Genomic DNA, 26,131 nt, shown 5'->3' on the forward strand with positions numbered 1-26,131 from the left:
GTCTATACCTGCCATGAAGCCTGTACTGGCTATCTGGCATACCCGGCATTTTCCCAGTCAGCTGATGGGTTCGTGGACAGACAAAATTTATAATAAGGAACCTTCCATTCATTTTCTGTAACCGCTTATCCTGTTCGGGGTCGCGGGGGGTGGGGAGGTGGGGGGGAGGGGAGGGGGTGCGGAGCGGCAGAAATAATAGGGAACTCCCGCCCGCAAGATGTATCATAGAGATCCCCTCACTGGGTGAAATCGTAGGTATATATGTGCGGTGGGCCTGGCTGCTCTGTCTGCCATGAAAGACTGCATTGCACCCCGGTCATAATCTTTAGTTTAAGGCTTTCCATTGTCTGTTAGGATCATACATATTAAATTATTGCTCTCAGATTGCGTTTTTAAATGCATGCTATCTGCTGTTACAACAACGCATTTTAAAATTCGATTAATATTTACATTATAACATTGCAGTTGCCATGTTTTTAACCATTGTTACACAAGTTTTTAACCAAAAAAAAATTTAATTCGTCAGATATGCAATCCAAAACAAAGGAACGCCTCCTTGCGATTTTGCCAATATCTATCGTATGTAATCTATTGATGTAGTTTAACTCATGCATTCACCCGGTAAATCACTAGTTAGTTAACTTCAGCGCAATGCATACACCGAACGAAACTGGCTTAAGGAATTGTCTGCGCATATCCTAATTCCAATTTCATTTTCAGTCTAGACACGCTTAATGTGCCACCGATGCAACTATCGCTAACATAACTTCAAACACAAAGTGCGGACTGTCGCTTAGTGTCATTGGCCAAGATATCGTCCTAATTTGCATGCGTGCTGCTAACGGACGTGATTGGACAGATGACACGTCAATCAGGAGCGGGATGTCAGGCTGGGCTTCTCGTGCAGCTGCTGAGTAAGTCATGGTAATGCGAGCAACAGAAAGGAGCGTGCCACAGCGGAGGGAGAAATCTGGCTAATAAAAGGCTCAAAATTGACTAATCTCACCCAAAGGATCTCATTAAACGCCGCCCGAGACATGCGCCTTTCACGGAAACGGTGGACTATTTGCACTATAAGTATTCTCTTGATTTTCTATAAGACAAAAGAGATAACAAGAAGTGAGGAACATCAGGAAACCCAACTCGCAGGGTAACGTTACCTTCTTTAGCTTCTGGTAATACAGAGAGCAAGATGATGCCGACACTATTGATATGCATGTACAACATCACTGTTGCCGCCTGTAATTTTATTTGTGACCGGTGCTTCTTCTCCAACCTACGTTTTCTTTGTGAAAACTGAAGTTATATAGATAGGTGTAGCCTATTTCAGTGTAGAGTCTTGCAATTGGACCCTGCAAGTGGTCCAGCCCATGGCAATTGTATTGGGATGGATGCTTATTTTCCTTTGTTTGCCCTGAATTTAAAATCAGTTATCACACCGACAATTGGCCCTTCCGAATCACCCGAGGGAAAGCAATTTTAATGCCATATCCCAGTTTTCTGTCGCTCATAAATAATTTATTGACGGTTTGTGATCATGTTTTTAGTAAAAGGATGCAGTTCAAATGAAGCAGACAGGTTTTTAGGTAGCTGCAAGGTGAATCGCCAGTGCCGTAATCACAATTTAACCATTATTTTATTAAACAAGTCATATTTCTTTCCACCCTTGAAATTGCATTTAAAATGTTTGGTGTAAGAATGATGTAAGCTTTTCAGTGTGTGTTTTTTTAACTATTGCTCATGGAGCTGAATGTTTTTTTTTTTGCAGCTTCCCTATAAGGGTTTTTTTAGAAATCTCAAAGTTTTGCGACAGATACGGTATCCTTAAGTGCTTTTAACCAACCAGAGGGCTGTTGACAGACAAATGCAGTCAATGTAGGTGTGCTTCAGATATTTGTCATTATTCACTATATTGAGGAAGATAAGGATTTGTGGGTGTGCACTGCAAGCTCATGGGATGTTTTTTCAAGGAAGGAATGTAATTTGTGTCCTGTGTGAACATGTCTAGTTTGGATTTACCCATCTGAATTTTTTTTAGTTTGCACCGGAAGTGTCAAGTATATCGGAAGTTTGTGTTAATTTTCACTTGTGCTACTCGTCTACTTAAATCATATATCTGTATGTTCACCCCCCCACCCCACCCTACACACAGCAGTTCCAATAAAGTTTTCTTGGTCTCTGTTGTGACACCATAGAATTATATTCACTTTGTAAGGACTGAAAGGAGAATATGTCAAGCTTTATCAGCATAGCAGTGTCTGGAGGGAGACAGACCCAACGCACCAGAAAGATTTCACTATAGACCTGTGGTTTTGTGCTTTTTCTCTCTCCGTCGCTTCAGACTCTAAGCACATGTTAAACAGGAAACCATGTCCTGCCCGACAAGTTAACTGACAAGATTGTTTTGGTGCCAGTCCCCATTTCTGTTTACCATGTCATTTTTAATCTTGATACATTTAAGAATGAAACTGCATCTGTGGTTAGAATACTTAGATTAAAAAGCCTGTTATGTATATACCTACAATAAAGGATTAACATTGCCCTGCGCTGTGACGTTTTCGGGCTTTTCAGAGATTACTTGTAATATGTTACTCATTGATACAGACCATTTAAGTCACAGTGTTCTCACGCACTGGGTTTTCAAATGCAATGTGTCTTCAGGAAAATTTGTTGTCAGGCTGGGGGAGTAAAGCAGGATTTTGCTTGTCCCTTACATTAGTGTTGACTGGCCTTTTAAAACATAATGGTAATGAAGTCTGGTGTATGTTTTGCTTGCTGTGTTGTCATTTATACTCTACACCAAGACTTGCAGGAAACATAGTTTGTTGATGCATCAGTTCTCTTTTGTCATGTTATAGGTGCCTGTGTCCATTTTGCTCTGGCTTTTCTATGCAAAGAATCATATGACATTTCCTTGTTCCATAGTTTCCTTGTAAGTTTAGGTTTTGTGTGTCTTATGATGAGCATTAAAGCAGGAATGAATTGGTTTGGTGCATGTCATAATTTATTCGCTAAACCTTGGTGTACGTGGTGAATTGTCTCTACCGGCTTACATCCGCCCAGTGTTCTGAATTTCTTGTGGTGTGCCGAATGAGGAACCATAACTTTCTTTGTGCCAAAGCCCATGGGTCCTTACTGTGGTCTTCCCTTTGAACTGACAACTGCGTCCAGTCTGATGCAAGATCACAGCTGGGTCACATACAGTACTGTATGTTCACCATAACCAGGCTGCCGAGGCAGGATCTAGGGACAAGTTATGGCAATATGGCATTTGCTTAGAGATTAACTAGTTTATTTATTTTATTTTTTGTTTACTTCTGCTGTGTTAAATTTTGAATGTAAGTAAATGTTAATTAGTTAATACATTTTGTTGCCCTGTTATTGTGCAGTACAAACTGTTCAAAGTACAAATTGAGAGCAGTTTACATGGTTTCATAATGAATCTGTCTTGAGAATTTTTTTTCTTATTCTTGCATGTTTTTTCCCCCTCCGGTGGATGTAAGTTTCTTGTTGCTGCTGCTTCTCTGCACGCCACAATCGCTATGAGTCGTGACACTTCTCGTATCGAGGAGAACAGCCCCCTCCCACCTACCATCAACACGCCAGTGCCGCTGGAACACCAGGCTCACCACTATGTGTAACTGGGTCACGTAACAACTGGGGTCCCAGTGAGCAGAGCCGTAATCATTAAATGCCAGGAACCACGGGCTGAACCACGTTTCTCGTTCCGTCCTTCCTCCAAGGTTTCGACCAATGACCTTTCCGGCTGTAAGGTCAGCATAAGCAGTTCTGTCTTTTATCCAGAATGTAACATTTCCTACTTGGTTCATGGAGAAGTGAAAGGCTATTACAGCATTTATTTTTTCTCACAACGTAAGTCGGGGAAACCAGGCCAGTAATGCTAAGTGACCATGGAATTTTTTGAGGTTTTTTCACCTGATGGTGATGGCTGAACACAGCAGACCCCTTGGTGAAATTTGCATAAATGGACTTGACCTATTTGAACAGAGCAGAATTAGCATTGGGAAAATAAGGCAACAGGCAGCAGATTTGACATAATTACAGAACTCCATATTTAACTGAACCAAAGTGAGAATGTGCCAGTCTGACTGGAAGTATGTCTGGAAATTTGTAATTATATTTGTCTTCCTTATGCTCACAATTGTAATTGTATGTAAAGAATGTTTCTGAAATTATGGGTGGGATTCAGGTTATGGTCTATTACTGTCATTGAATGATTTTTTATGAGCCTTGACAGAGAAATCTCAATCGTTATTGGTCGTTTTGTCATATATTAATTGACTAATAACACCGACGGACGGACATCTTGTAATTTGGCTAAAGCCTGGGATGTTTGTCAGGTTTTTCCACACCAATGACGGAGACTGACACTCATTGTTCGTATTCTTTCACAGTTTAGGGTAATTGTGTTAGCTGACTAAAATCTCTTGGAGGAAATCTTTAATAAATATTATGATGTAACTATGCAGTGAGCTCCTTCTTCGTCTGACTGGGCTGTGAAGGTGAACATCCCATCATTGGTGAGCTTAGCCCTGGGCCTTTTGCTGCCACCCCCCCCCCCACAAACCTGTACCGAATAAGTAGCTGGAAGATGGATGGGAGGCTATATACTGGGTGTAGTTTTATTGGCTTTTACTATCAATAGGCTGTAATGTTGCAGCATATTTGTGTTACCAGCAGGGCTAGTCCATGGGGGTATGAGGTTTCTACTGATTTACAGGCTTTTTCTTTAATGATACTTCATGCACAAATTTGTTCAAATTCAAACCAGCAACCTTCTGGACACACACACACACACACACACACACACACACACACACACACAGATTCTTAAACTAGAGGTGCACACCGCTCAGTAACACAAAGCCTAATGATTTTAGGCTTGTGCAGCAATCATCAGTTGCTAATGTTTTTCTCTTAATTCTGTGCAAGGTGCTGTTTATGGTAAGTGCTTGAAAGTCGACACTTATCAGCAAGCACTCTCCGACATGGCAAAAAAACTGCTTGTTTCCACAAATAAATTTTGACCTTGAGAAGGGGTGAAAACTTCAAATGAACCGTTAGCGCCAAGGCTACATGAGTAAAAATGGTGCAGAAGATTGGTAGGTGAGTAGAAACAGCATCTAGCCAGAAATTACTGATTTGATGCTGGATCTGATTCTACTTTCATCATAAGTTCACGTTGGGTCGGAGGGGTCATTTTGTGTCGTTCATTGTTCCACCAAGAAGATTTAAAAATTTTGCCTGAATTTAGTTCCATCAGTCACTTGGTGCCTGGTTCTGTTTTTTCATCAATAACATCAATGGCTCTGTCCATCTAAAAGGCCTGCTTTTTGTAATCACATGTCTATGACCCAGAGATAAAACAAAACTTGAATGAAGTAAGTTAATCTCTACCAAACACTGCAATGGGTTGTCCTGGGTTGTTCCCTGCCTAGCTTGGCTGTGAATATCTGTTTTATGAACACATTTTTTCGATGAAAAATGTAAGACTTCCAGTAGTTATTATAAATTATCATCAATTGAAGAACAATCACATGTTTTTCAAAATATGCCATTCTACTGTTGCCAAATCGGGCTGGTCACACCTACTTACTGTAGCTGATTAATGTACCAGTTTTAGTATGATTAAAGCCATTAATTTGCTGCAACAAAAATTCAGTGTTTTTCCCTGATGACTGTTTTGTTCCAGGATGTAGAGCAGATGAGTGATACCAAATTGACAGTTAATGATAGTCCTCAACTTATAAAGACAGATTAGTCTAACCGTCGAGCCGTTTGACGCAAAATGGATACATTTAAGCTTCATTTACGGCAGTTGCCTTTAATAGCACAAACCCTTTCCAAAGTTTGCTTTCTATATCAAATGTAAACTGAATGCCTTTAAAGTATTAAGACTGAATGATAAATAAAATATTCTGTAATTGCTTTCTTTTTTGATAGTTGGTATTGGGAATCCATTTAACATCTTGCAGTCATTAATGTGTGATATTACATGCCAAATGTATCTCAAATGTCACCTCGATCTTTTAATTGCAGTAGGAGAAAGTCTATAATGAATGCACATCAAGCAGACCCTGAAACAGTAAGGATAGAAATGTCACCATATGTATCTGATGGATGAAGTAAAGGTTGACACTGAAAAAGGCTGTGATTTTAGCTAATAAAAATGTACAAAAAGTAGGGAACCATTTACCATAAAACAAAACGGCTAGAGTGAAGAGACACTTAGCCATGGAGCGACGTATTATAAGTGCTAACAGCAAGATAGCAATTGCTACACCAAGATCTACTTCAAAGTTGATTGAGGGGCTAGGCCGTTCTGCGACCTTCAGATCGAAACGTTGATTGTGAGGAGGATCTATTCGATTTGCATGCAAGCTCATGTCAAAAATGTCATTGTTTTGTGCTGTATTGCTGTATGTGTATGAAGCTCCCAAAGGTGAGGCCTTAAAGCTGCCCATCTTTTCATATTTTATCGTTGTTTTGAGCTTTACTTTCATTTGAATATTCTCTAAACTGATGGTTTACGTAATGCTTCTCCAAACCAAGCATCCTAATTAGGACAATATTGTCAAGTTGTATTACTTTTTAATCGAAAATAGGTTCAGGAAACCAAACTGCATTTAATAAAATGACTTATCATGTTTTCCAAATAATACTGAGCACTAGGTGCAATGTTTTACAATGTCTTACATTGTACAAGATGCATGCAAGGTAGCAATTCTCTGTGGGATCCTCTGTGCTGTCCGAGATCGGATCTCCGAGAAATGGGAGCGCACATGTCAAAACTTCCGGCTTGAAAACTTGGAATCCAACTCGGAATCCGAGTTCCGCGGTCAAATGGAACGCGGCATCTAAATATTTGGTAACTCATAATTGAATGAAATATATGTACAGTGCTGGTTTGGAGGATGCTAAGCGTGTTTACTGCAGCCTCTCAACATGATATCGTAGTGATCTCTGTATCCCACAGTTATCTTTGTGTCTCACGTTTCTCATCTTTTCGCTTCACTTTTGGTTTCCTTTGCGAGCAAAGCAAACATTTTACACGGTTTTTCCAGATCACAGGGAGCCTGAGCTCCTAACCCCTGCAGTGTAAAAGGGTCAACTGTGTGATGTATGTTTACACGTTTATCACATCTTATATCCATCTTCCAAATGCTTATACCATGTGCTGGGCTGCAGCCTACCTCAGGCAGCAAGGGGTACAAGACACTCCAGTGTGTCTGACTTGGCGATGTTTTGCATCCCACACCATCCGTGCTTTTGTTCCCTCCCAGCTCCCGGTAGCAAAAATAAGGACTGTCTGGCAGGGAGCTGGGGGGAGCAAAAACATGGACTGTCTGGGGGTCTCTGCAGACCGGGTGGAGAAACACTGCTTTAGTGACGACAGTTTACCTAACTGCATGTCTTTGGACTGCTGGAGGGATCTGAAAATTTAATATCTGTACTGATTCTCAGACGGGGATTGCAACTTTGTTTGTCGATTCCTCATAGACGTGTAGTAAAATGTCATGTGAAGCCTCATGTACACACAGGATATTTACACCAAGGGAGGGCTTTTCCCTACTAAAGATGCTGGTTTCGTAGGTCTTTCTGGAAGGCCAAGCATCTGTCGTCTATTCTGGACTCTTGATGCCCTTGGGTATAATGTCTCTTTAGGTGTCAGTTGTCGGCAAGTGGCCAGTGGGTACTTCTGGGAGAGTAAGAGAGATCCATCTGTAGATAACGACACTTGGTGGTCCAGGGCAGCTCTAACGAGCACAAGCTGCAGTCAGCCTGTGTCCTAATGGTGTGTCGGCTCCCTCTTGCAGGTCACCTGTGTGGAATGGTATTTTATATATATAAAAATGTGTGTGTGTGTGTGTGTGTATAAAAATTCAGCGAGGTATAAAAATTGTGCACAAACCACCATATAGTGCAAAGACAGTACACATAGTGCAGACGAGTAAACACAGCACAAGCAAGTTCAAAAAGTGAATAGTATATGAGTGTCCTGAAAAGGAATATAAAGGAATGACCCTACCCTCTCTGAAGGAAAATCAAGACTGATTGATTGAAAAAGATTTCACTGCAGGGTCCTCGAAAAAAGGTCAGTACTCCACTGTAATACTCTTACGAGGATGGTACATATACAGATAAGTTTCAGGTTTTATTTGTCGCACAAACACACACTGTACACGTGTTCTGTAATGTCTTTTCCGCCATCTTGGTGAGGCGTGCTCGAAAGAGAAAATATGGCATGTAAAGAAATGGCATGAAAAATAAGAAATTAAGAATTAAAGCTGGAAAAATTTGAAATTAAAGCAGAATCCGCAAGAATATAAGGAAGCTCTTGTGTCGATACTGAAATGATGAGAAGTAAAGGGATACTGTAGTTGCATTTGTTACAGTGAGTATGTTTGTATTGTCGTGTTGTGGTAATAATCTCTATATCCAAGAACGCTAATGCTAAGAAGGCCTATTTAAGATTCTACCCCATCTTCGTCTGTTATCTAGAGTGGCTCTCCTGGCTGCATTTTCTACCTAATCTCTACACTATAAATGAAGTTCACCTTTTGTCAGCTTTAAGAAGCCATCCATCCATCTTCTAGCCACTTATCCTGGACAGGGTCGCGGGACCTTAAGAATCCATTCCGAGGGTATTGTGTTAACAAGCAGAGCATTTAGGTGCTTCAGAACTATACAATTAACTTGTTTCCTTGGATTCTCGTACTGTGTTGATGATAAATTTTTTGTTGCATTGCTGTTTTAGGACAGCAGAGCCCTGTCTTGCAGCGTATATGCTTTGTGCTTTGTGCGTATGTTGTTTCTTTCTCTTGGGAGGGTTGTGTATCATTCTGTGGTAAATTACATTTCTTTTTACTGCAATCCTGTGCATTGGGCTGACAGCTGCCTTGGCTGTGCGGCTCGGAAGTTTTCATAATAAAACTTCGCAGTGATTTCCGAATATGTCACAATGCTCTATGAGAAGCCGAGAATGAACCCGTGGCCATTCGTTTAATGGGAGGGAATGTGGATCTGATTAGATTCCTTTATTGCCATTGTACAGAGTACAGGGGAAATTTTTGCAGCAGTCCCAACAGTGTATTCATGCATAACAAGTAATTAAAAATATAAACTGAGGTATAACTAGAGTGTAGACAGAAGAAAAATTGGCATATGAAAAATTTTGGACATAAAACACAACACAGGACATAACAAAACACCAGAAACCCTGTATGGACATGAAGTAGCATAAATAGATGAGCTGTTGTACTGAGGGTGCTACCTGATATTAATATTGATATCGATAGATGAGTAATTTGGGTAGTGATGTTGCGGATTAACCTGAGAATCGTACGCTGACCATTTTGTCAGCCTACTTCCACCCATGCGCTCTGTGCATGATCACTTTAGTGACACAAAATATGTGTCTGTGCTCTACTTCTGTAACCCTGTGGAGTGTCAATCTGTAGATGAGGAACCGCAGACCATAACCGGTCCTGGTGGGGAACCCAAGTTGCATTTTCATGACTCCCTGTGGGTACTTTATACTGCGGGATGCATTTGTGTTTCGCAAGCAGGAACAAGTTCTGTTTTTCTCACAGTGCAGATATTTGCAGCTGTACCTGTTTGTTCCTTCAGTTGTGGGCAACATCTGTTACCATTCCACTTACTGCATGACGGGGACATATCTAAAATGGCTAAGAGCTGCTGTGCAATTGATTCTGCAAATCAAACGAAATAAGAGCAATCTTTTTAGAGACTGCCAAAACTAAAGTAAGTATCGGACGTGGATCGGTAGCATATGGTCGATACCTGATCCGTTAAATACGTCTGCATCGGCGGCGATAACAATCCGAATATCGGATTGGTACGCCTCTGTTGAGAATATCGCTGACTACTTTTGGAAACCTGACTAGATGTCAGTAAAGGCTCTAACTATTAAAGAGGTGAATGATTGAATGATTTTTTTTTGTGTTCTATATCCATATGGCTGCAAGCAATTTCAAATGGCAAAAGAATCATGTCTATATATCCAGTGCTTCATTTTTTTGAGTGTATATTTGTGTCTTTTTGCCTCCTCAGAGAGATTTTTTTAAGCACTTCAAGACTGATGCGCAACGCTTCCGAGGGGACGTTCGGTAAGGCCCCATATTTTCAGCATTCAGTATCTGGGTGGAGGCTGAATTCCTCGCTGGTGATGATAATTAGGTAAGCAGACAGTGCGTCTTTGTTCCGTTTTGTTGACGGAAAAATACCTAATTAGCTATGAGTCAATTGAGTGATATATAATTAAGTGTTAATGATTTCAGCATCGCCACGTTTTCAGTGAGCAGGTTTAAGTGTGAGACTTTCTGATAAGTACCTGAATCACTTTTAAGCAGAAAAGTAAAACGACACCGTGTTCTGATGTTATCGATGCTCTTATATAACTGATTTTTTTAAAAATGCCAACACGTTGTGTTATTAACTGAGGAGCTCATGGTGCATGAAAACTGCTCAGAACTGAAAACGTGTGGGTGGAACACTGCCTCGATCCATCTTTCGAAGTAGGTGAGGCTTAGCCTGTCACAATTAAATGGGGGCGGGGGGGGAACGTTGAGGTTTTGCTGGATGCCATAGTGAATCCTGACTGCTTTTGAATTAATGGATTCTGAATCACAATAGTGTAATCCAGCAGCATGTTAACCATGCAAATTTCCATGCACCATGTGGCCCTACAATCTACAATGTGTCTCGTCATTTTGGTTAACATGACTAAAACTTACTACCTTAGGTTCAAAGCACCCTGTGCATATCAGGTGCATATGTGTGAGGATTTATGTATGTATATATAAAATGCCTCACTTGGTTTAGTCATAACCAAGAAGGAATGAACTGTAGAAAAATTATTGTGTCAGTAAAAAAAGATATCATGAAAAATGAATTAATGGTGAGAATAGGGTCAGGAGACAGTCAAAGTGCCAAATTCTCATTCTTGGAAGAATCTTTTGCAACCTGTTGTATAATTAACATGGTAGACAACCTGGACTTTTTTCCGGGGTTTCACTGAAAAACCACAAACATTTCTTAACCGCACAGGATATATGATTTCTTTGTCTCTGTGGAAAAAATGAAACTGTTGTTTTTTGTACAGATGAATAATGTCTTAAAAAAAATTTCCAGGTGGTACTTTACGTGTATTTTAATTAATATTCCGCCGTCAGTATTTAGCATTTGAGTTTTATTGGTGCTGTTCTTTTTGGATTTACTGAATTTCAACCTTTTTCCCCAAATGCTTTAAAAAGTCATGAATGTGAGTCATTCCAGTGAGCTGCTAATCAAATTTCTTTCCATAAGGAAAGAGATACTTCACTTTCTGGATGCCGAGCGAGACGTTTCCGTGGTGAAGAGCAATTTCAAGCCCGGCGACATTATCCACTACGTGCTGGACCGACGCAGGACCCTCAACATCTCTCACACGCTGCACAGCTTACTCCCTGATGCATCGCCGATGAAGAACAGGCGCTTCAATACATGTGCTGTGGTTGGAAACTCGGGTGTTTTGCTCAACAGTGGATGCGGAAAGGAAATCGACAGCAATGATTTTGTTATAAGGTGATATATTCAGCTGGCGCAGCTTTTGAACATGAAAAGAGAGCAATTGACCACTTCTCTTTTAGCTCTTGACTTTATCATGCTAGTTTAGATCTTCACTGCCCATAAATGTTTTTTTTTTTTTCTGCAAAGAAATACATAAAAGCGGCCAATTCTGATGTCCTAATTACTGTGGCGTTGCCATGGTGACATTTAATTACGAGACTGTAACCCTCTATGCTTTTTAATGAGTATCATTGTTATGAGTGATAGGGAGAAGAGCCGTCGCCGAGGTACGATCTAACTCATCTCCATCGTTGTACACGTTCCCTCAGGTGCAACTTGGCTCCACTGGCAAACTTCTCAGAAGACGTGGGGCTGAGATCCGACTTCACCACCATGAACCCCTCAGTCATCCAGAGGGCGTTTGGCGGCCTCCGCAATGAGAGCGACCGGGAGAGGTTTGTGCAGCGGCTGATCATGCTCAACGATAGCATTCTCTGGATTCCGGCTTTCATGGTGAAGGGGGGCGAAAAGCACGTCGAGGGTGTCAATGAGCTCATCTTGAATCGGAAACTTCTGCTGAGGACGGCCTATCCATCGCTGAGACTCATCCATGCCGTGAGAGGGTCAGTATTTGCATGACAGAGTCATATGCATTTATGTGTGACTCGACAGAGATTAGTAAGTGCCCTCTCAGTTTTGGTAATAACTGGCACGATATGATGCGTGGTACCTTGATTTGAGGGCTCTGAAGTATTATTAAAACTTGCCTCTGAAAGCATGTGTGAAGAGAACGTATTTACTGGAAGAGCACGTTGATGCTGGCTATTAATTAAATTTGAATGCCTTAAAAAATGCTCATTGGCAGTCAACTAAAGGTATAAGGAAACTCCGAAGACACTGGTGCAAATAAATGCTTAGGAGTAGCTTTTGGGCACCAAAAGAGAGAAAGAAATCAACTATAAACAATCTAAACATGGATACTGATCAATGAAAAGCAGTGCTTGTAAGTAGCTTTGTGAAAAGTGAATGCCACGTTTACATTTGCACCATACTTCAGGATAATTACACTGGCATTACTACACGCTCTGCCATCTAGTCTTAGATTTAGCCAGAGACAACATTAAGTTGAACCAAATATCACATACTTAGCCGGCCTTGTGTGCTTAGAGGGCGAGATAATTTGGTAAACGTCTGTTCTTTATAAAGGCCGGGGAAAGTTATAAAAATGCATGAAATGCCAAGTGGAGGCGTGCTGTCCATTCTCAGGGTCCAGGGGCGCAGATAATACCCTGAGGATGTCTGTGATCTCCGTGACTCTTTTGATAAATACTCCAAAAGGCGGATTTTGTCTTTCCTAGAGATGAGCAGCTGAGGTCACAAGGGATGGGGGCCCTTGTGATTGTTTTTTTTTTGGAGACCTCATGCTGTGCTTCTTTGTGACGGGGTCGTCCCTTAACTGCACAGGACCTGAAAACTGTGCACGAACCACGACGCGGCGTATGGCGGCCAGACGGCCGTCGCGCCAAAGGAAGAGGAGCAGCTAGACAGCTGCATGAATTCAAAAAACGTTCTGCAGCCCAGCTTGGCATCGCCGTTCATTTCAAGGTCACTCTCTGCTTGGCTGTAGCTGTTAATGAGGGTTTGCCGTGATGCCAAACAAAAGAACATATATTTATTGTTAGCCTAGCATGCTACAGTGTTACCTAATACTGTCCATTTTCTTTATTCATGCTTTATTCTTTATTTAGAAAGTGCATTTTGTATCAGGCAGTAAAAAGAAAAATAATGCATTTAATACTTCATAATAATGCTTTGCATTTATTCACCTGTGCAGTGTACAGGTTTTGAGTAACAATCAGAAGTACACTACAGTAGAGAAACCGAGGACATAAACGTACAAAACTTAATGGATGGTGCTCAGAGGGCCTCTTTGCTCTTTGTTTGCGATCCATGTGTAGGTTGAATGCTAACGGCAAATCTCTTTATGTGGGCTTCTTCCGGCTGTGCTTCAGATTTAGCAATGTGGTGTGTTATCCTGCCGAGGCAGGTGTAAACATCTAGCCACATCAAGGCAAACAACAGACGAGCTATAGATGAGCCTCTTCTGTAGCAAAAATGCATATTTTTAGCTTGGCAGGGTGTCTGCCTTGATGCTCAGTGCATCACCCAGCACCTGCAGCAGCATGGGTTTGAGGAAGCTGTCCAGGTCAAAGTGAAACTGAAAGTTAGCCAGGGTGTATTGTACAGATCTGCTTTATCAATGGTAATAAAATAATTCAGGTCTGACAGTCAGGGGCTATGAGTTTATTTTGGTTGGTCAGTATTAATCGCGTTTTTTTTTTTCTGTTGACTCCCAAGATGCACCTGTCTAAGGCGATGATATCGGCCACATTTGGGAAGTAGCTACACCTGGTCTGGTTTAAGTTCCTTTTCTTTTCACATAAACATGTCTGTAAGGAAATAATAATTAGGGACACATTGCAGTCAGGATTGGCCCATTTCAGGCTCATAGGAGGTGCAGCGGCATCAGGATCAATCGGTCCAATCAGTCACTGAAGTATTCTGAAGGGGATTCAGCTGCTTACAGACTATGAGGCTTCACATACTCTGAACAAGAAACAATGTATATATGTGGCTGAAAACTTTCTGCAACCTATAGGAGCGTAATAAAGATTCTGAAACATTGCTCTCTATTTCTGATGAAATACACGAACACTGTAGATGTGCACATGATATAATGGCCATCCCTTCACAATCGAGAGGGTTAGGGGCAGAATATCCCTGCAAATGTGAAAATTTGCAAATAATACTTGGGTCCATTATTAAAAATTAATATTTAACGCCAACTGAAAAGTTGAAAAGTTAATGCGAGAAATGCGAGATTCCACGGTCGCATAGACAGCTAACACGTTAGTGTGGCTGGGAGCTGAAGATGGTCCTAAGCCAAGATGCGTAGGTCCCATTATTTTTTTCTTTTAATACCAAAAATAACTTGATTATGAAGATATAGTCTGCACTTAGGCCTACAGTAACAAATATTGAATAACACTGATATCTATATGGTATGTGATTATATGTGATCCAGATCATTTTCAGTGGGTCAGTTGTTTACATATTTTTGTCTTGCGCATCATCCAAAAATATCCTTATTGTTCACGGCCAACTGATGAATAACTGAAATTGTGAATATGGAGGGGAAATTGTGTTATTAAATATTCATCTTAATTATCTTAATGCTCAATAAATGGCCTCCATGCCCTTAAAAAAATCTTACTTTATCTATCCCAGGAAATAATACCCCAAAAGGGCGCTTTTCCCGGCTTCTGTCTAACGTGGGTCTCTACACTGCTGCAGACTCAGGGTTAGCAGTGTGACATTGCTATGATTTATGGCTAAATGGCTTTAGAAGGTATAATTTTTTTTATATAGATGGCTTTTATTTATGATGCATTTGTTGCAAATTTATGATAGAAGCTGTGTTTGTTTTCTTAAATTATTTATATAGTCTCTATATTTAAGCCGGCACAGTGGTGAATTGGTGTTTCTAAAATTACCCTTAGCATATTGCCCGCAGTGTAAATCTGTAGGTTGGCATCCCGTGCAGTGGGTGACCTACCCAGTGCACTGTGCTTCCTGCAGTAAGCTCTCAGCTGACTGCAGACAGACACTGCACATAAGCAGTTGTTACTGCTTAATGTAACAGTAATTATTTTCTGTAATAGTATTCAACTTAGTAGATGCATCTCCGAACAAAAGTGTTTTGTATTGTCATTCAAAAAAAAAAAAACCTTAAAACCACAGTTTTGTATGAAATATGTGAGTGTTGTGTGTCTTAGTGTGTTAGGATACTGTACCCAAGATTGGAGAGTCATTGGTCAGTTCAAATCCTGTGGTCGGCAGATTGATGTCACCTTTCAGAGTGATGTCACTGTCAGGCCCCTGAGCAAGGTCCTTAACCCCAGTTGCTCCAGGGATTGTCTGTTTGCTCAACTGCGCATTACTTTGGATAAAAGCATCTACCAATTAAGCGTAATATAAATACACTTTAAAGGGAAGCGTTAGACTACTGACTAATTGTAGGTCATCTGTTATGGGATAGAAAGCAGGAACAAAAATACAATTTCAGACCATTTGTACTGAGGGAAAACGTGTGGAGCGATTTTATTACATGTGGTCCGTTGCCCATTACTTTGGCTACCAATGGATAGTGATGTGCCATTGTCTCATTTCTGCCCTCTAGAGGACAGTAAGCTGTTCTTTGGACTTCTGCTGAACAGAAGGTTTGTCATTAAAGCATCTGTGCCCTTTTTCAGGCTCAAACGTATTTTTTAAATATCCACTGTCTGTACTGATAATTAGTAAAATGCTTCTTGTGCAAGGTACAGTCTCTGACTTCTTCCTGCAAGGATTTTATCACTTCCCTGCTTTTCCGAAAATTAATTACAAAAACAGACTCTACCTCTAAAAATAGTCCAAGTAAAAAATGTCTATACTCTAGATTATTAGTGGGTTTATTTTTACCCCTCAGATGACTTATTTTCTGATGTTTTCATGCGTTGCCATAGCAGCCAGCCATTCAATTTTTTTTTTATCAAATGTGCATGTGTTTCAGCTTTCAGCTTTAAAAGTAAGAACCCGAGACTGTGACATAGCATTTAGCTCTAATGTGCAGATATGATGAATTGCTTTAATCTAAACCTCAAGCAAGGGGGGGTGGGGGGTTGCTACATTGTTTGGGGTCCCCCACATATCCCCTACATTGGCCCACCAGGAAAATGCCCAGTATGCCGCACAGCCAGCCTAGCCCTGCATGTACTTGCTAAAAAATGGATGGATGGATGGATGGAGAGTGTTTGTTTGTTTGTTTGTTTATTTAATATAACATTGATTTTTTTTTTTTTTGTATTCATCATGGGCTGTATAGAGTCACTGAACCTGTGATAGGAAGGTCACCAGTTCAAATCCCATGGTCAGCAGAATGGTTACATCTCCACTAGGCCTTTGAACAAGGCCCTTAACCCCAACAAACGCTCCAGGGGTGCCAGATAAATGGCTGACCCTGCGCTCTGACCCTAAACCTCTTTCTCACATAATTGTCTCAAAGGAGAGCATGATGGGATATATGAGAACTAAAGAATTCTTATGTATCTGTATCATTTCATTTATTGAAAACTGTAACTAAATCTCACCTCTTATGTTTTCCAGCTACTGGCTGACAAACAAAGTGAATATCAAACGTCCCAGCACTGGATTGTTGATGTACACCTTGGCAACGCGGTTCTGCAATGAAATTCACCTTTATGGATTCTGGCCTTTTCCTAAAGACTCCAGTGGAAATCCAGTGAAGTACCATTACTACGACAAGCTAAAGTATCGATACTTCTCCAATGCAGGCCCACACCGGATGCCACTGGAGTTTAAGACATTGAAATTTTTGCATGAAAGAGGTGCCCTGAAACTGACAACTTCAAAATGCACACGGCCTTGAACTCTGAACTGCTCTGGGTAGTGATGCCATCAGACACTTAAGGGAACTTGATGACTTCTGCTCAGTGTTGTTCAGTCTGCAAAGATGGAGCATAAACAAAAAGGAGCTTGCGTTTACAGCATAGTTCGTAAACTCGATTACTGTATTTACAAATGTAGCTTTCTTTTTTGAGTGTGCCTTGTTTGAACTTGATGTTTAACAGGCACAACGCAAAGAATGTGGTATTTTAAGAAACAAAATTGTGGAAAATCTTTCAAATGTTTCTTTTTAGGGAGTTGTAAATAAATATATCTGTTCATTGTTTAGGGATAGTTACAAAATTTCACATTGCCTACAGTAAGAAGGAACTCGACCCAGGGCTTTGTGAGAGATGTTAAAAGAATGAAGGCACTTAAGATATGATCAGTTGTTAATACATTTTTGGAAAAGTATTAGATTTATGTAATTGAGGAGTTACTGTCCTAAATATTGAGTCCAAAGATACTACCTTTAATTTCACTAGAATTTGTAATGTGTGAATTTTCAGGCTGTATTCTTTTGGTAATTAGAGGCCTCAGGGCAAATTTATTTTTGTATGTCTAAATGGGAGGTAACTGGTGAGTACCAATTGTGCAGTTTGCAGCTGTAATTTATTGTATTTCTTGAATTTCATTAGACATTTTTAGTTGGTGTTTTTTTTAATTTTTTTTTTATCCTGGATGTAAAAGCTTGCAGAATGTAATGCATCTACGACTGCTGAACTAAACAACCTTGTGAAGCAACATAAAAAACAGAAGACATGATGATTTAGTCGAATTTCAGATATTCTTCTTATCTTGCTCTGAATGCATAACTGGTTAACTGACCTTTCCAAACTCTCTCAGGCTGATTAAAAAAAATAATCATTCAGGCTCGGCGTAACTTTAAAATTAAAAAGAATACAATGGATAAAACTATAGTTAATAATTAAGACAATTATTTTACACATGGCTTTGTGTGTAGATATACATATGTGCATTATATATGGATAATATAATTGTCAAATAAGAACAGTTACCTATTGTAATACATGATTCAGTTTCAAGAGATTCAGGAGGGCAGTCTGTTATTTATATGGTTAACAGTAAAAAAAAAAAAAAAAAAATCTCCATCTAAAAGGAGTAAAAAAAAATGCTTACACTAAAAAAATCCAGGAATGAAATAGAACAAATATTCTTGAGACCATGGCTTAAACTGTTTTATTCAGTTTAAATTACTTGTGTTAAAAAAAGAAACTTCTACAAAGTACTGCTGTAGATTTTTTTATACCCATTCAGACGTTATGAATGAAAAAATGTATATAGCTGTTTTAACATTGCTATAACTCTAGGAGTTTGTGTGTTTTTCCCTTTTGTATTCATCCATCTGTAATTTGGAAGATAGTTTTGATGTTCTGTAAATAATACTTGTATTTGGATACAAACTAAGGTGCTGAATGTGGTAGATTTTGAATCCTTTTTGAAAATTTTGATACCAGTTGTTTTGCAATATTTACAGCTTTAAATTTGGTTTCACATTTTTGTAAAATGTCTTTCCTATGTATGTGAAATGCATTTTAGCATCTAAATTAAACGGTGTCGTTTACAACATTGCAATTTTTTGGGGTTTGATTATGTGATTAACTGGCATCACTTGTTAATTGGCTACTAAAGTTCAACATTTGCCTATGTAATAGACACTTTTATCCAAAGTGACTTACACGTGAGGATCAGCTGGGGTTAAGGGCCTTTTTCAAACCCCAGTGGTCTGTGAGATTTCTAATCACAAGCACAGTCCTAACCCACAGAGCCACACACAAGTATCCTCTGCCTATGCAAAATTTTCAACAATGTAATGTCATTCGTGTCATATTTTCCTTGCCATCCCCATAGTTAAATTGTGATTTATTATAGGTAATGTCCAGGTTAACTTTCTAAATAAGATAGTTGGTCAATGTTCTAGATAGGTCATCTCTGAGACCGACATCATAACTATACATTATTTTTATTATTATTATTGTTATTTTATTATTATTATCAATATAATAATTAATATTATCAATATAATAATGCATCTTATTTGTAGGTGCCTTTCAAGGTACTTAAGGACGCCTTACAAAGAGAGTGAAATCAAACAACACACAATAGCAAACAATCAGCAATATATCAAGACACATAAAACACATAGTAGTAATCAATTATTAAATCAATCAAAGAAAAAATGTGAAACAATAAACTTAAAAAACAAAAAAGTTACAAAATGTCCGACAGGTGGAGTGTAGACAAGTGGAATGGCAGGATCAGACAGAATGGGACAGATATGTTGAGGGAGAGAGTTCCGGAAGTGAGGAGCAGCACAGCTGAATACTCTGAACCCCACAGTAGTCAGATGGGCAGAAGGTATAGAGAAGTGTTTCCCAACCCAGTTCTCAAGGGAATCCCAGACAGTCCACATTTTTGCTTCCTCTCAGCTCCCAGTGCACCTGCACCAGGTATTCAGTGTTCCTGATTGGCTGGGAGGGAGCAAAAACGTGGACTGTCCAGGGTTCCCCGAGGACTGGGTTGGGAAACACTGGTATAGAGAAATTTATGGAGGAAGAAGACCTGTGGGTGTGGGAAAGTGTGCAGATGTGAAGGAGATCAGTGAGATGTGGAGGTGCAAGATTATGTGTTATGTCTTGAATTTTGAAGTCAATATGGTATCTACAGGTAGCCAACGAAGTCGCTGTCAGACTGGAGTAATATGTTCTGTGGAAGGGGTTCTGGTATGTAGTTACCAGTGTTGGGCATTTCCGGTCCGGAAGCTACAAATCCAGACCAAAATTTTGTTTCTACCAACCAGCTGAGTACTCTGTGACTGTAACTCTTTATGCTCAACTAATTCAAACCAAAATCTTGGTCAGGATTTGTAGTTTTTGGACCTGAAATGCCCAACACTTCTAGCTGCTAAAGTTAATTGATTCTTTAGAGTTCATTCAACTAAGATTAGTTCTGCATTATCTATAGATTTATTCGCTTCCAATGTACATTTAAATATTTATTATTAATTTGTGTAGCTTATGTAGAATTATATGTTAAATAGAATATTTTCATTTATCAATCTGATTTTATAGGCAACATTTTATACTTAATGTTAAATTATATTTGCCATACTGACTTTATCAGATGTATATACATCGTTGAACCACTAGGTGGCGAAAAGGACAGTGTGTAGAACTGCATGATCTAGATTCAAGGTTCAAGATTCTTTGTCACATACACAGTTATACAAGTATAACGTGTAGTAAAATGTTCCTTGATTCAGTCCTGAAACTTTGCAATAAAGTTTAACAAGCTCAGTTAAAGATAAATATGAAAGTGTTAAAACTAAAGCAGTGAAAATATACAGAAATAATGATATCCAAATAAACATTACTATAACAGACAGTATCTGAAGTTTGCAATATAATACAATATGGATACATATGTATTTGTATTGTAAAGTGCAGTGTGTTGGTTTGTTGTTGAGGTAAATAGGCCTGAGACATAAATGTCATAACAGCAGTGAGTGACACTGAAGATCAGTTCCCTGAGAGGCAGGTTCTCTACCTCCTCCATGCAAGCCGTCTCATCGTTGTAGGAGATGAGGCCCAGCACCACCGTGTCATCAGCAAATTTGACGATGGACTCGGGGCTGTGTGGCCACGCAGTCATGGGTGTAGAGAGCGTAGAGCAGAGGACACGCAGTCATAGAGAGCGTAGAGCAGAGGACACGCAGTCATGGGTGTAGAGAGTGTAGGGCAGAGGACACGCAGTCATGGGTGTAGAGAGCGTAGGGCAGAGGACACGCAGTCATAGAGAGCGTAGAGCAGAGGATACGCAGTCATGGGTGTAGAGAGTGTAGGGCAGAGGACACGCAGTCATGGGTGTAGAGAGCGTAGATCAGAGGACACGCAGTCATAGAGAGCGTAGCACAGAGGACACGCAGTCATGGGTGTTGAGAGCGTAGGGCAGAGGACACGCAGTCATAGAGAGCGTAGAGCAGAGGACACGCAGTCATGGGTGTAGAGAGTGTAGAGCAGAGGACACGCAGTCATAGAGAGCGTAGAGCAGAGGACACGCAGTCATGGGTGTAGACAGTGTAGGGCAGAGGACACGCAGTCATAGAGACCGTAGAGCTGAGGACACGCAGTAATGGGTGTAGAGAGTGTAGAGCAGAGGACACGCAGTCATGGGTGTAGACAGTGTAGGGCAGAGGACACGCAGTCATAGAGACCGTAGAGCTGAGGACACGCAGTAATGGGTGTAGAGAGTGTAGGGCAGAGGACACGCAGTCATAGAGAGCGTAGAGCCGAGGACACGCAGTGATGGGTGTAGAGAGTGTAGGGCAGAGGACACGCAGTCATAGAGAGCGTAGAGCAGAGGACACGCAGTCATAGAGAGCATAGAGCCGAGGACACGCAGTGATGGGTGTAGAGAGTGTAGAGCAGAGGACACGTAGGGCAGAGGACACGCAGCCTAGTTCTCTCGTCAACCAACTGAACAAGTCAGTGCGGAGACCGATCCTATTTCATTCACTTAAAAAGAACCAATCTTACACGGGTAACAAGTCTAATTGCAGCCAGTTGTCCCGTTTTTTATGTATATAAATTATTTCTGCTACTTCTGTATTTTACCCACTGCATAGTTCATTGGAGCTTGACAAGAACCTAGTGGTCAGGCATACACACCAATAACCCAAAGGGTCCCATTTCATATGGCGGCTCAAGCGCAAAGTGTTTACATACATCGACTCGCTGCTTAGACTTCCATGCGACTTGCAATGTAAACGGGTTTCCTCGTAACTGTTTCTCATTATGCTCTGCTGCATGCAAATGCCACGTAGCAATTCCTCTAATTTTACAATGTTAAGGTATAGCAAATATTAACTATATGCCATATAAGCTTATTATAATACTGTACATGGCCCTTCATTCCGATTGCACTGACTGCTTAGTTTAGAAACACAATGGTCAGGGGGAAAAAAACACAATTATCTTTCTGGCAAATTATTTTTGTCCATGTTGAGATAAAACATACGCCCCTTAATATTTACAGTCATTAATGAGTAGAAACCATGTACCAAGATAAACTGCTTTAAAATGTTCCCAAACATAATTGTATGAATATATCAGCTCTTTTGTGACTGAGTGCAAAAGGTACGCCGGGAAAAGACACATTCTGTTACACTTTCAGAAATTGCTTACTGACTGGTTTGGCTAGCCAGCTGAATAACAGAACACCCTGTGCTGCTGAGCAATTGGGCTGAAATGAGGGCTGACACAGGCAATGTGGGAGGGGGGGGGGGAAGAAAATGTAGACGTCCGAGCACAAACTTAGCTATTCGACCCGCACCATTGATGTTGATGTCCGTTAACTTTAAAGCGAAGCATGAACCATATAGGCATGGTCAGCCAATGAATGCATCACTGGGGGGAGGGGGGGGGGGGTTAGAGCCAATATAACATTAACGGTTAAGTGGTCAAGGGGACGGTCGTGTTAAGCTTGTGATCTCGTGGCATATATAATATTCACCCAGTCATCTTCAATTACAGCTTTAATGATACAGGGTGATGTGAGCCAATGCTAGGAAGCCAAGGACCAGGAACATGGTACACTGTGGATGGGAATCACAGCATTACTGTACCAGTACACGTATTAGTATAGAGAATATAATATATGATTTTAACTGTGTGGCTCTGTCACTGGAAGGTCCCCAGTTCAAATCTCAAGATCGGTAGAGTGACTTCATTGTCCACAGTCCCCAGTGCTCCATGGACTGAACCCCACTTCCTCAAAAAACAAAAAAAAACATTGCTTTGGATAAAAGTGTCAGCTATATAAATAATCAGAATGCAAGGTTATATTTCCACTTGCATTATAAATAAATGCATAAATCAGAATGCAAGGTTTCTAGGTAGAACAAGCCGATGAAAAAGAATAATGAATCCTTAGCTGATTTAATAAAAAGAAAAAGCAATAGCCATGTGGTCCGGAGTCACAGTGTTTATATATATATTAAAAAAAACATATACTTAATTACCAAGACCTGGAGCTCTGTAATTATAGTATTGGAGATACAATTGTGGATAATAAGAGAACTTTGGATTTCAGGATGAGTGACTTCATTTCACCGCTGTAAAAAACATACCGATTTGAACCTTTGAGGGTATAATTACTTGTCACTGGATGTTCTCTCAGAGGTCTGCCAGTCATACCCTAACTGTAAGTAAATGTGCCTTTTACTCTAATATAAGGTACAGAAATTGAGTCTGAGGAACATTTTTGTACCATTGGGGGTACATTAATGTTGTTTGTACCTTGGGGAACAAAACTGTTCCTGACAATGCAGTTACTGAATATAAGTGTTCACCTACACATATTTTTTTTCCCAGAGAACTTTTTGTCAGTTTAAAAAGTATGTTTTTTTTAAAAAATGAGACTCATCTTTCAAATGTTTTCAAAAACCTTTTCTTACAACATAATGTATAAGCAGCCTTAAGTTGAATTCTTAGAGCAACCACAATGTACCCTGTGCTGATTTTACTTTTTGGGTTTTCAACTGACATTTTAATCACATTTTAATGCATCATGTAACATCCATCACGTTTATCAAGACCTAAATAACTTTTTTTTTTGTTTAACTTCTTGCATATCAGTTCAATTATTTATATAGCACTTTTAACAGCAGTCATTGTCACAAAGCACTTTACATATAACTGGCCCAAATCCCCGACAAGCAAGCCTGAGGTGACAGTGGCAAGGAAAAACTCCCTCTAGCAGGAAAAAACCTTGAGAGGAACCAAGACTCAGCAGGGGACCCCATCCTCCTCTGGACGACAGAGGTGCACAAAAACGTACACACATTGACATTAGTTCAAGATTAATCATTAATTTATGATTTTAAAGAAGTGAAGATAATATTCCGAAGGAGTCTTTGCTGGGGCCGCACGCTAAGATCCACTCAGCAACATTTAGCTAAAGTTAGTTCAGTATTAAATTGGAATTCAGTTCAAATCCATATAGTCTGAATAAGTCCCAGCTAGTCTCCATGGAGTCCAGGTGAGAGTTTGAGCAGTAAAGCGTCGGCTCGGGATCAGATCAGAAAAAAAAGAGGAGAAAGGAGGGAGTTAGTGCCCTACACCTAACCTCCGGCAGGACTAAAGTAACTATGGCAGCCTGGCTAAAAGAGACCTGGATGGAAGCGCAGACATGAGGGTTTTCAGGGGTCTCGGCGTCAAGCCAAACCACCATCAGACTTAAGTGATCAGTGAGAGTGGCAGGACAACAGCATAACTTTAACTTTTAAAATGTTCTCCCAACATATTAAACAATTGAGGAAGCACTTCTTTACACAGTGTGTAGTTAGAGTATGGAATAGTCTTCCTGCTAGTGTAGCAGAAGCTAAAACCCTGGGTTCCCTTAAATCAGAGCTAGATAAGATTTTAACAACTCTGAGCTATTAGTTAAGTTCTCCCCAAACAAGCTTGATGGGCCGAATGGCCCCGTCTCGTTTGTAAATTTCTTATATTCAAGTGACCATGAACCCCCAGATCTCACATTTACCTTAAGAAAAAGGGATTTTAATATCCAAAAGGCTGACTAAAGAGGCAAGTCTTAAGGCCTTGACTTAAAAGCAGAGATTATTTCTGAGCTCCGAACACCAATAGGAAGTTTATTCCATAACTGTGGTGCTTTATGAGCAAATTCTCTTCCATACGAGATAATGCTGTTCTCAAATCTCTATCAAACTTCTGTGGAATGACCCATCAGCAAGGTTCCATGGTTGGGGGGGCTTTACTACATAACTGCAGGGACAATACAGATGGTTTTTGAGGCAGGCTATTTGCAAACAGCAGCAGCCCAGTCAAATGCCAGATGGACTCCCGTCCAAAATTTGCTAATATTTCTATCACTACCATTACTCTCCTTTGTCAATGGCAGATGTTACTGTACTCATACCTAGGTACCTGCTGGGAGCTCTGTGGGCAGAGCGGCCCGTAGCGATCCTGGGATTAGCCCTTTGGGTCACGCTGTATGTCACACTACTGGCTGTGGTCACTGTCTTGCTGCAAGTGGAAATGCGGCACGTTTTGGCTGGAATTGAATGCGGCTCTAGGGAGACCCCTTTTGGACGGCTTAAGTGATCACCCACGGACTGCAGATACAGCACAGGAGCAAATCCCAGACTGGGCGAGGTGATGATCCGAGAATGTGACAAGGTACAATTAAGCTGAAATTCGAGGCCTGACAGCAGGGGTTTGAATAACATTTTCCTTAATGCTAATGTCAGGAGACTAGCTAAATATCCCTTACTATAGGCAGGTACGAAGATCCCAAACCAGAGAACATTAAATTGCAACTAAATTTATTGAATCCAAAAGGAATTAAAAACTAGGAGATATATTCGAAATCTCGCAAACCCACAGCAACCGAACGAGCAGGCAAATTAATCCAATCCAACCACACTGCTGCCTGTAAACACACAAAATTTACACACACACCAAATAAAAAGAAAGGAAAACATTACATCGGCCCCATGATAAAAACAAAAGTTGTACCAATTAAACCTTGGGGTACAAGTCCACAGTTTGCCGATTGCCACTTCGATGCCTCCGATCTTCTTCAAGGCGGAAGAATCGGACGGGGGCCGCTCGTCAGGCACTTGAATAAAAAATAAAAACCATTGAGGAGAATAGAACAAGGAAATAAATAGCCAGACCGGTCGTCACTTATACCCAACAACACACAACAGAGAATATAAACATTCCTTTAAAGCAAAGCGTCACCGTGCAATTAAACCACATCGGGTCCCACTACCAATCATCTTTCCTGGGGCCTGTTTCACAAAGTAGGGTTTCTTGCTTAGTCGGGAAACTTGTTGGATTTAAAGTAGTCAGGGCTAAATGTAACTGTACAAAGAGAAAGTGCATCTAGCTCAGACTACCTTAAATCCAACAAGTTATCCAGCTAAGCAAGAAATCTTGCTTTGTGAAACCGGCCCCTGGATCTCGATCACTCTGTATACGTCTCTCTT

The 26,131-nt window shown here is 40.4% G+C and overlaps 1 protein-coding gene across 1 annotated transcript; it reads left to right on the top strand.

The window, feature by feature from the left end:
* Positions 1–914: 914 nt before the first annotated feature.
* st8sia4 (ST8 alpha-N-acetyl-neuraminide alpha-2,8-sialyltransferase 4) lies at positions 915–18,687 on the top strand. Its single transcript, XM_023796402.2, has 5 exons — positions 915–1,150; positions 10,096–10,221; positions 11,350–11,607; positions 11,922–12,215; positions 16,798–18,687. Exons 1-5 carry the CDS (start codon positions 1,038–1,040, stop codon positions 17,078–17,080), a joined length of 1,074 nt encoding a protein of 357 aa, XP_023652170.1. The 5' UTR covers positions 915–1,037; the 3' UTR covers positions 17,081–18,687.
* Positions 18,688–26,131: the final 7,444 nt, after the last annotated feature.

This window comes from Paramormyrops kingsleyae, chromosome 7, assembly GCF_048594095.1.
Source record: "Paramormyrops kingsleyae isolate MSU_618 chromosome 7, PKINGS_0.4, whole genome shotgun sequence".
Lineage (NCBI taxonomy): Eukaryota > Metazoa > Chordata > Actinopteri > Osteoglossiformes > Mormyridae > Paramormyrops > Paramormyrops kingsleyae.